This window comes from Schistocerca cancellata, chromosome 2 (assembly GCF_023864275.1).
Source record: "Schistocerca cancellata isolate TAMUIC-IGC-003103 chromosome 2, iqSchCanc2.1, whole genome shotgun sequence".
Classification (NCBI taxonomy): Eukaryota; Metazoa; Arthropoda; class Insecta; order Orthoptera; family Acrididae; genus Schistocerca; species Schistocerca cancellata.
Window position 1 is genome coordinate 725,763,346 of NC_064627.1, and position 12,048 is coordinate 725,775,393.

At 46.0% G+C, this 12,048-nt stretch overlaps 1 protein-coding gene across 1 annotated transcript in view; it reads right to left on the reverse strand.

The window, feature by feature from the left end:
* Positions 1-12,048, reverse strand: part of LOC126148020 (uncharacterized) — a 72,095-nt gene that overhangs the window by 53,820 nt on the left and 6,227 nt on the right. The window contains exon 2 of the mRNA XM_049915728.1: positions 9,022-9,161. Coding sequence (XP_049771685.1) covers positions 9,022-9,153 — 132 coding nt within the window. The 5' untranslated portion in view covers positions 9,154-9,161. The remainder of the gene's footprint in view (positions 1-9,021; positions 9,162-12,048) is intronic.

Sequence of the window (12,048 nt, forward strand, 5' to 3'; positions counted from 1 at the left end):
TCACTTTCCATGTTTTATTCATCTGGACACCTAAATATTTGGTATCATGGGACCATGGGACCTGGACGCCTGCCATAGTGTTGTTGTGGAGGAGAACTGGGCGCCGTTTGGTGTAGTAGACTGTTGCAGTTTTGGCGGCATTGAGGGCACTCTTGTTTGAACGACACCAGGTCATTGTGGGATCCACCTGCCGCTGGAGACGACCAAAAGGCTGGTCCTTGTTCTGGCCCGTCGTATAGAGCGCCAGATGGCAGTGTGGGATGACTGGCATATCATTAACATAAATGATAAAGAAGATGGGAGACAACACAGAGCCTTGAGAGGTACGACGTAAGCTTCAGCATTTTGCTTGCTGAGTAATCAAGTAACGTATATCGTGGAGGAAATTATCAACGATTTGACATAGATGTATGAGATGGTCGTCTGTTCTGCCAAATCGTGTCGTACACGTTTTGTAGGTCAAGGAAAGCCGCTGGCGTCGACATGGTGGAGTTAAAGCCCTTGCTGACACGTTCTGTGATCTCAGAACTTGGAGTTCGGCCAACAGGTGAGAAGCGAATTAGAACTGTTCCAGACAGATTGTACCAGCCACCGCTAAAGGTTGGGAAATGTGGTGGAGGATCAAAGATTCTAGAACCTTTCCCATGGTATTCAGAATGCTAAGGGGCCTGTCATTAGTAGGGACCATAGGATCATTTGCGGGCTTGGGGATGGTAATCGGTAGGGCCTTCTTTCACTGTGTGTGTGTGTGTGTGTGTGTGTGTGTGTGTGTGTGTGTGTGGAGGGGGGGGAGGTCGGTTGCTTGTGAGACCACCTGTGGTTCAGGATGCTGGTAAATAAGCCCAGTAGCTTTCATGATAGTCAGTGGAGGTGTTTGTTTAAGGTGCCATCCAAACCTGGTGCCGACTGCCCACACTTTCGCCAGAGGATTCGTTGGATTTCCGTCATGGACATAAGGTGAGAGCTATTCGGAAGTGGTCATCGTCTGAAAGCGCCAATGGCCACCAGAATATCGTGGTCATCCTGGAGTTCATCAGGCTTAAAGTCCTGGATGAACAATTAGTTCTGGGCCTCAAACACTTCAGCCAGAATTTCTACCACATGCATCATAAGCCATCCACTGTGTGGAAGGGATGGTTGTCTTCACAGCAGAGCGCAGTAGGGCTCAAGCAACAGGCCATTCTGGTTTATGTTGGAAGAGGAAAGTGGACCTCTTCTCCTCCCATTGTTCTGTTTTTCAATTGACGAAGCGGCGGCAGGATTAAAGTTCGAGACACTTCATGCAATGCTTATCCTGAGGGTCATGAAACTGCTTCCTCCACCTGCAGTAACGGTGTTTCTGGATTTTGAGTTCACGCTATAGGGGAGGCAAGTCATCCAGCGGGGTTAAAGCTCTTGGGAGAATGGAAGTAAATATCTTGCTGGATTTTCGTGGTTAAGTAATCAACAGCACCAACGAGATTGGCAGGCATTGTCAGGTCAAGATTTTGCGAAGTGTTGTTGAGGATCCTCGAAAATTTGTCCCAATCCATGATGGTCAAGGCAGAACGGACAGAGTGGCGTCGGTAAGGTGCCGGAAAATGGGTCGTGGTCAGAGGCCAATTCGTGAAGCGTTTCCAACGAAAACTGCACCAAAATGTTCTTGAAAATGGTCACGTCCAGAACGTCCAGCTCCAGTTGGAGCGGACTGTTATTTGAGTAGGAGTGTGTGAACAACTTACTGACAGCGTCAGAGGATCCTCCAGGTCAAGCTGTAGTGTGCCCTTTGGATTAGCAATGTGAGAATACCAAGCTAGATGCTTGGCACTGAGATCTGATCCAACAATAAATTTGTCAAATGATGTCAGGGTTCCGAGGTCCGCTTCAAGAAGTGGTAGGTTAGGGTTCAAATACGCCTCAGCAAATGTGATAGCACCAAGACGAGTAGAAAGAGTGAGCGCGTAGCGTCTAGATGTTCTAGTGGTTAGAGAGCCTCGTGATTATAGATGAATGTCTTATGTAGAAACACAGCCAGTCCCTCACCTTGGCGATAGTCGGTGTGATAGCAGACCAAGTTGCGGAGACAAAAATAGTTGGTGCGTTTCGGATTGGTTTCTGAGATAAGTAAAATTATATGGTGGTCTTAAAGAACGGTGTTCAGTTCAGTCTTCATACGTTTAATGCCATTAGCATGAAAAATACAGACAACTACATCCCAAAGGGGCTGATGGTTGTGTATTGGGCGATTCGTCATTACCATAAAATCTCTCTGAGCCCATCAACAAGGACGATGGGTCTTTTGAGCTATTTTATGGAAGACAGCCCTGATGTGGGGCATCGTGAACAGAGAGATGACATGGAGGATTTCTCTCGTGTCATACTGGAAAGAAGCTTCTGCCTTCCACTGGGGGAGTATCCCAGGTGTGTTACTCGTCTCTGCAATGGGCACGGGTGGGTGTGGTGACTGGTGGAGAAGGTGCCGCAATGAATGGCTGTAGTACTTCAACAGGTGAGCGTGAGTAGACTGCAGGCAGTCTTTCAGTTTAGTAGGCGTTGGTATTCGTCACAGAAGATGGATGAATAGGAGGAGACGAATGTGGTCGTAGGTGATGGGGCCGCAGGGGACAACTGTGTCACAGATGCGTCAGGTTGCTGAGCATCACTGGTGGAATGGTCGTCGGGGAAATTGGTGCGGTCCCGCGATGCGGGGGTGACCGATTGGTCCTTGGTTTCCTTTTTGGAGGGCGGGAAGACTTCGTAGCCTTCTGGTGCATAGATCACCCCTTCCAGGACAGATGGTGGGGATCGTGACAGGCCTCCTAGTGGAGGGCACATGTGGGCTTTTCTGAAACCGAGAGTATGCAGCACTCCGACGCGTACAAGCTGCCACACTTGACACACCGAAAGGACAGTGAGCAGTAATTGCTGGCATGTTGCAGGCGTTGACACTACGGCGGATGGAGGGGCCGTTGCGGACTTCATGTAACTGAATACGCAACTTGGTACTGAGGAGATACATGTTGTCAACACATGTCATACCTGTCCGACTACAATAAAGGCTGCGAGAAACAGGTCTGTTGGCGACTAGCAGGGTTGACTGTGGTGCTCCACGGCTCCATGGAAATGCCACAGTCTTGACTTTGAAGACGTTCTCTCCAATGTCGGGAGTGCGGGATGTCCTTGGAGAACAAGAGTCAATGTCCATCTTCATCATGCAGAAGACAAACCAACGGCGAGTACTCGATATGTTGCAAGTGCCATGAGCTTCTGTAGAGCATACAGGTCAGAGGACGTTGTCTCCGTCGTGAGCGAGCTGTGAAGCGGGAGATTTGAAAGTTATTTCCTCCTCAAACGTATCAGCCAAATCGTGCTCGCTACTTGACAGGAAAATGGTTCTGACGAAGCTGACCATCCAGAAAAGGCACACTATGAATTGTGGAAGATATTAGTCGCAAATTAATATATTGACATGTTTCGATACGTTGTCATCAGACAGCTGTGATACAAACAAAAGAAAAACAGTATAAGAAAGTGCCTCAGGAAAAATATATGCGCTATGGACAGCAGTTTCCATCAATAATTACAATGAAGTACAAAAACAAACGACATAAAGGTGGGTACATGAGGTACTGAAACTACTGCTCTCATACATCCGAGGCCTGGTGCCAAACTGACTGACACCGAAGAAGGTAGTGGTAAGGATAGCAACTGCCAGTATCAGATGGTGCTGCCAACCAGACATAAAATAGCTGGCTATCAAAGAACGTAACCACTTATTTTTGGAAAGTGTGTCTAGTGGGAGTTTCATCAGTCTTTTGACTGGTTTGATTCGGCTCGTCAAAACGAATTCCTCTCCTGTACTAAGATGTTCATCTCAAAGTAGCAATTGCAACCTACGTCCACAATTATTTGATGGGTGTATTCCATTTTCTTTCTTCTTCTATGGTTCTTCCAATTAGGAAAGTAAATACATTGAAGTGACAAAAGCCATGAGGGACCTCCTTTTGCCTAGCGTAGTGCAGCATCTCGACCTGAAATGGGCTCGACAAGTCGCACCAATAGTTAGTCCCCTGACTGAGCCATGCTGCCTCTATGGCCGTCCATATCTGCGAAAGTGTTGCCAGTTCAGGATGTTATGCACGAAATGACCTCTCTATTACGTCCCATAAATATTCGATGGGATTCATATGGGGCCATCAGAGTAGGCAAATCATTTGCTCGAATTGTACAGAATGTTCATCAAACAAATCGCGAATAACTTAGGCCCGATGACATGACATCGTTGTTTGGGAAGATGAAGTCCATGAATGGTTCAGATGGTCTCCAAGTAGCCGAACATAACCATTTTCAGTCAATGATTCCATGCAAATGCAGTCCACACCATTATCGAGCCACCATCACCTTGTACACTGCCTTGCTGACCACTTGCGTCCATGGCTTCCTGGGCTCCATGTCATACTTAAACCCTACCATCAGCCCTTACTAACCGAAATCGGGACTCATCTGACCAGTTACGGTTTTCTCATTGTCTAGCGACCAACCGATATGGTCACGAGCCCAGGAGAGGTACTGCAGACGATGTTGCGCTGTTAGCAAAGGCACCAGCGCCAATCGTCTGCTGCCAAAGCCCATTAACGCAAAATTTCGCCACACTGTTGTAGCGGATACGTCAAATATTGATTTCTGTGCTCATTTCACGCAGTGTTGGTTTTCTGTTAGCACTGACAACTCTAAGCAAACGTCGCTGGTTTAGGTCGTTAAGTGAAGGCCGTCAGTCGCAACGTTGTCGATGGTGAGAGGTAATGACTGGAATTTGGTATTCTTGACACGCTATTGACATTGGAAGCGTTAAAAGGCTATTTGTTTCGTCGTGGATTATACTCATATCGGAAACCATTTCACATGAATGACCTGATTGCAAAGGACAGTTCCGCCAAAGCACTGCCCTTTTATACCTTGTGAACGTGACACTATCGCCATCTGTAAATGTGCATATCGCTACCTCATGACGTTTGTTACCTCAGTGTAATGTAAAATGGTACAATGCACGATGTCAAGGCCGGTATTTACACAGTTGGTAATTTTCGTTACTTGGACATTATGCAGTCGTCTAAGGCACGTTTCTGTGCCTGTTTCATTGCCGCATTATATACAGGGAATTTCACAATTCCTTCTACAGTTATCAGGGAGCTATGGAGGCGGATTAACAGATAATGTTTTGATATGGAATCCATGTGCGGGAATGAAATGTGGAAGTTCTTTGGCAAAACTAATTTATCGATGTGTGTCGATGTATCATCATCAGACATATCTATGGTAACAATAAAGAAAAACGGTGTAAGAATCTGCCTCAGGGGAAATAAATGCGTAAACGGACAGCAGTTTCCTTCAATAATTACAATGAAGTACAAAAACAAACCACACAAAAATGGGCACATAAGATAAATATAGCTCTCGTATAAGTGGAGCCTGGTGCCAAACTGACCGTACATCGAGAACTGTGGTGGTAAGGAAAGCAACTATCGTCAACAGATGGGGTTAGAAACCATACAAACAACAGCTATCAAAGAACCTATGAAAGCATGAAATGCATAAATTGTTTGTGTGGTATACGAACTTTAAGGCCATGGAAGAACTATAGTTATGGCCGCACACCAGGAATCAACAGACTTTGAACGCAGAATGGTAGTTGGAGGTAGCCGTGTGGGACATTTCGGAAACCGTTAGAGAATTCAGTATTCCGAGATCCACAGTGTCAAGAATGTGCCAAGAACAGCAGGTTTCAGGCATAAAACAAATAAATATAACAAAATATACAGACCTCATGCAGGATGTTAGTTGTTAAAACTATAAGACATGGAGGGACAGTTAATTGAAACGTACATTAAAACAAAGTGCAAGGTATAAATGCAGAAATATTTTCACGTAGTTTCATTAATGATTACGATATAAGGATGGAATACGACATAAAACAGTTACTTAAACAATTACAATATAGGCAGTGATAACAGATTTTTTTCCAAGAATATACAGTAGTAATAAGAAAAAACAAATGTTAACACATAAGAAAAGTTGGGATGTATCAAATGTTATCTCGTAAACTGACGGACATTATGTAGATAAAATACGAGGGCAGTTCAATAAGTAATGCAACACATTTTTTTTCTGAAACAGGGGTTGTTTTATTCAGCATTGAAATACACCAGGTTATTCCCCAATCTTTTAGCTACACAACACTATTTTTCAACGTAATCTCCATTCAATGCTACGGCCTTACGCCACTTGAAATGAGGGCGTGTATGCCAGCACGGTACAATTCCACTGGTCGATGTCGGAGCCAACGTCGTACTGCATCAATAACTTCTTCATCATCCGCGTAGTGCCTCCCAAACATATGGAAACATATGGAAATCCGACGGTGCGAGATCGGGGCTGTAGGGTGCATGAGGAAGAACAGTCCACTGAAGTTTTGTGAGCTCCTCTCGGGTGCGAAGACTTGTGTGAGGTCTTGCGTTGTCATAATGGAGAAGTTCGTTCAGATTTTTGTGCCTACGAACACGCTGAAGTCGTTTCTTCAATTTCTGAAGAGTAGCACAATACACTTCAGAGTTGATCGTTTGACCATGGGGAAGGACATCGAACAGAATAACCCCTTCAGCGTCCCAGAAGACTGTAACCCTGACTTTACCGGCTGAGGGTATGGCTTTAAACTTTTTCTTGGTAGGGGAGTGGGTGTGGCGCCACTCCATTGATTGCCGTTTTGTTTCAGGTTCGAAGTGATGAACCCATGTTTCATCGCCTGTAACAATCTTTGACAAGAAATTGTCACCCTCAGCCACATGACGAGCAAGCAATTCCGCACAGATGGTTCTCCTTTGCTCTTTATGGTGTTCGGTTAGACAACGAGGGACTCAGCGGGAACAAACCTTTGAATATCCCAGCTGGTGAACAATTGTGACAGCACTACCAACAGAGATGTCAAGTTGAGCACTGAGTTGTTTGATGGTGATCCGTCGATCATCTCGAACGAGTGTGTTCGTACGCTCCGCCATTGCAGGAGTCACAGCTGTGCACGGCCGGCCCGCACGCGGGAGATCAGACAGTCTTGCCTGACCTTGCGGCGATGATGACACACGCTTTGCCCAACGACTCACCGTGCTTTTGTCCACTGCCAGATCGCCGTAGACATTCTGCAAGCGCCTATGAATATCTGAGATGCCCTGGTTTTCCGCCAAAAGAAACTCGATCACTGCCCGTTGTTTGCAACGCACATCCGTTACAGACGCCATTTTAACAGCTCCGTACAGCGCTGCCACCTGTCGGAAGTCAATGAAACTATACGAGACGAAGCGGGAATGTTTGAAAATATTCCACAAGAAATTTCCGTTTTTTTCAACCAAAATTGGCCGAGAAAAAAATGTGTTGCATTACTTATTGAACTGCCCTCGTATTAAAAACTTAGAAACAAGCAGTGATAAATAAGTAAAATATGCAGGTATGCTGAACCCCACATTCAGAACTGGAAGTATTGTGTATCATGGCCAGGTATAGCCAATAAAATTATCCTGCCATAAAATTACAATCACATCGTATCATCCGTATAGTAAGGAAAAAACAATCTGAACAGAGTACAAATCGATGTATTCATTACACTGAGTCATGGGCTAGTGAGATATCGCGTATCTCTTGTACTCGGGTGATTCATATGAAAAGGTTTTAGACTTGGTTGTGGCCGCACTACAGGAATCAGAGACTCTGAACGCAGAATGGAGCTAGACGTGTGGGACATTTCGTAAACCATTAGGGAATTCAGTATTCCGAGATCGACAGCGTCGAGAATGTGCCGAAAATAGCAGATTTCAGACATTACGTCTCATCACCGGCAACGCAGTGGCAAATGGTCTTCACTGAACGACCGACAGCAGCGACGATTACGCAAAATTGTCTCTGCTGTCGGACGAGCCGCACTGCATGAAATAACCGCAGAAATTAATGTGGGACGAACCACTAACGTATCCGTTACGACAGTGTCGCGAATATGGGGTTAAGGTGTTAAAGGAATATGGCACCAGACGGCCGACGTGAGTGCCTTTCCTAACAACACGATGTCGCCTGCCGAGCCAGTCCTTGCCTCGTGACCATATCGGTTGTTCTCTAGACGACTGGAAAACTGTGTCCTATTCAGATATACTGTTGAGAGCTGATGGTAGGATTCGAGTGCGGTGCAGAACACAAGAAACCATGGGCCCAGGTTTTCAGCAAGGCACGGTGAAGGTGATTATGGCTTCATAATGGTGTGGACTGTGTTTACATGGAATGGACAGGGTCCTCTGGTCCAACTGAACTGATTATTGACGGGAAATGGTTATGTTCGGCTACTTGGAGACCTTTTGCAATCATGCATGTACTTCATGAACCCAAACAACGATCAAATTTTTATGGATGATTAAGTGTCATTTCGCCGGGCCCTAACGGTCCTCGGTTTGTGTGAGGAACATTCTGAACAATCTTTGGGAGTGGATTGGCCACCCAGATCGTCGGACAAGAATTCCTGCCAAAATTTATGTGACATTATCGAGCGGTCAGTTAGTGCACAAAATACTGGACAGCATCATTTTTACACTTATAGAGCTCATGATTTCTGCAGGGTAGTTCCATCGACTTGTTCAGTCCGTGCCACGTTGATTCGCTGCAACACGCCGGGCATAACGAGGTCCGACATGGTATTAGCATTTGCCAACCACTGTATATGAATAACCAAGTTATCCTTTAACAAAATGCGGAAAAAGACGAACAAAGTATTCGAAAGCATCAGCGATTGCAGTTCATTTCAGGCTTTTCAGTCATTTGTCACATATTAAACTGTCATATCCATCATATAAACGAGAGCAATAAATATCTTCTTCCATTAGCAAGCTTTTTAGACAAGTAATGTAGATGTGGAAGCACAGGGTCCAAGCAGTTGTGAACGACATGACTTAATCACGAAGCACACCAGGCTACGAGGGGTGATGCTGCGCCATAAAGGCATCGTACGCGTACCTGAGCTTCGTCGCAGTGCAGGGCCACGGTGGGGCCTCCGCGGTGTGCGCAGTCGCAGAACAGGTCGACACCCGCCACCATTCTCAGACCCGCCACCGCTGCCGCCAGCAGCCACAACGCCTGCAGTCCCATGTTGGTTACTGCAACATTACAAAAACACAACATTCATCCTGAATTCTCCAGTTGACCACGAGCGTTGGAAAGGGGATCAACTAGCGTCAGATCTATAAAATTCGTATGGTGCTATGCCGTTTAGGATCATCTGTATTTTTCTCGGTTTTTATTGATCTCAATTGCTACTAACTTTCTTAATTTTTTCCGCGACCGGTTTAGAACCTCGGAGCTTCATTTTCACGTGGCACCAAATAATTACAAAAATATGAATGTTTGGCGGTCGAACCAATCAGTCGTTTGGGATCCAAACCACGCACAACCAACGCATGGGAGCGTAGGACCAGCAATCACAGCGCACGCCTGGATAGCCAGTCATCTTCATGTCGTGCTGTCCGGGCGTGCTCTGTGGTTGCCAGTCATAAGCTCCCATGCGTTTGCTCGACACGGGTGTGATTCACAATGACACTCTGGTCCGACCCCCACACATTGATGTTTTCGTAATTATTTGGTGCTACCTGAAGATGAGGCTTCAAGGCTCGAAACCGGTCGTGGAATTATTTAAGAATCTTACTATCAACTGAAGTGGATTTTTATTCTACAAAAATGTTCCTCAGTTGCAGTTGCTCACCTGATCAAATATTTTTCTAGATTTCTAACCTAAGAACAATCGACTTTGCCATTTTCACCTTCCGGAAGTGGCCTTTTTAATTCGTCAACCAGTGAGAAAGCAATAAATTTTGCTCTATCCCACGCCAGCCGCGGTGGCCGAGCGGTTCTAGGCACTTCAGTCCGGAACCGCGCGACGGTTACGGTCGCAGGTTCGAATCCTGCCTCGGTCATCGATGTGTGTGATGTCCTTAGGTTAGTTAGGTTTAAGTAGTTCTAAGTTGTAGGGGACTGATGACCACAGCAGTTAATTCCCATAGTGCTCAGAGCCATTTGAACCATTTCTTGCTCTATCCCAAGATCACACTAATCGATCTGCAAAGGCAAACATCGAGTTGCCATTGTCTATCACAAATTTTGGTATCCTAAAACGCAAGAGGCACATACTGTTGCGACCACCATCATCTTAAAATACTGTAGCATAAAAAGTATTTTTTAAGGATTTTCGATACTTGACGATATATATGTGCTACACTTTACAATATGAACCTTAACGTTAGTTACAGGCGGTGAATGATAGCAACGACGAATAAATCCGCTTCTATTCTTTCCTGTTTGCGAAGTGTTGCCTCAGGATAGGGTAGAGTCCAGAGGAACCACCTGATAAAAGCGATTTTCTTCTTCGTGCGTGTACTGCCGTGTCATCTTATAAAATACCGACAATGCCAGCTACAATTGACCGTTTATTGTAGTTGGTCATGGGCGCACTAACCCAGTGCTTAAATCCGATCCTGAGTGTGTTTAAATAAATATCTTGCAATGACTTGTAAATAATAGATTTCAGCTATCAGTGTTCCTATTTGAAATTTTATTGGCAGATCTAGATTTCAGCTAGAAACTAGCCATTCTCAATGCATGTAATGCCTGTTGGTCGGGCTTCATTCACAGTTTACAAGTCAATAACAGTCGCTGCGTGCAACAACCGCAGAAAAACCACAGAACAACCTCTGAATGGAGGGCAACCTGATCTTACAATGATGTAATATTGCATTAAAGCAAATGATCCTGTCACATTAACGTGACCACTGCGTATGTTCGCCGTCGACGTGCAATAGCCACTCACGGACGGCATGTGAGCACTAGCAGTGGAGGATATATTAACCGGTTTGTGGTGGGTTCGGGGGGTGGGGATGGGGGTGCGAGGAAAACTCGTTAGTGGCACCATGTTTACTGGAACGTTCTTCTCTTTCTGTTATCGTATACTTTCACACGTGTTAGTTGTCGCTTCTAGTTATCATACACTCTGTAGTCTATAAAGATTTTGCACTTAGGCGCCTCTGCCACCCCTCTCAGTCTGGTGCTTACAGCTCCCCCCCCCCCGCCCCCCCCTCCTCTTTCCTCAGGGCGGAAATTTTGTATCTTATCTGTTTGCACCTACTGTTGTCCAACGTGAAAGAGTGAGACGTTCTTCGCAATGTTTCCGATTCACGTAAATGAGGCGGAACTTTACCGTCCAGTATTAACCCAGCCGGATGTGTAAAACAGCCTGCCATCGTCCAAAGGTAGCCACGCGGATTTGATCCGTGTCCGTCGCCCCTCCCTGAATCTCGGAAGTGGCGTCCTAAAACGCGCATTTGTCGAGACGGATCTCATTCGTGACATACACTGTCCAGTCAGATTAATATGACCTCCACCCAAAAGCCTGAATAATAAGCTTTCGCAGCGCGGATGTGCAGGAAGAGAGTCACTGAGGCTCTGGCAGGTACTAACAGTACTGTGGAGCCACGCCGAATCCAATCCCGTGGCCAGTTGCACTAAGTTCCTCGACTGAGGATCCATGGCGCGAACAGCCGAGCGAGGTGGCCCCACAGATTCTCGATTGGGTTTAAATCGGGAAGGGCTGGGTTGCTGGGGGAGTACGATAAGCTCATCCTGGCGCTCTTCGAACCACGGGCGTGCACTGTGAGCTGTGTGACACGTTGTACGCTGAAGTTAAAATCTTCTGGGTTATTAGGCCGCGTCATGTTTCTTCTAAAATGTTCGACGTTTCGACCTCTCTGCTGGGATCTTCGTCAGGCTCTTTTGGTGTCCACTAATGCTAGAACACTGTCAGAGACGAGGGTCGCGTCCACTTATAAAGGGGGAATTTTCTGGCGTTCGTGCTGGAGAAGTGATAGTATTGGTGTACAGAAAGTCGACTAACACAAACAGGTATTTAGATGCCACTTCGCACCGCCACCCAGCCCAGAAGCAAGCAGTACTCAACATTCTGTCTTCAGGTGACTTCTGTATCAGCGATGTTGACAA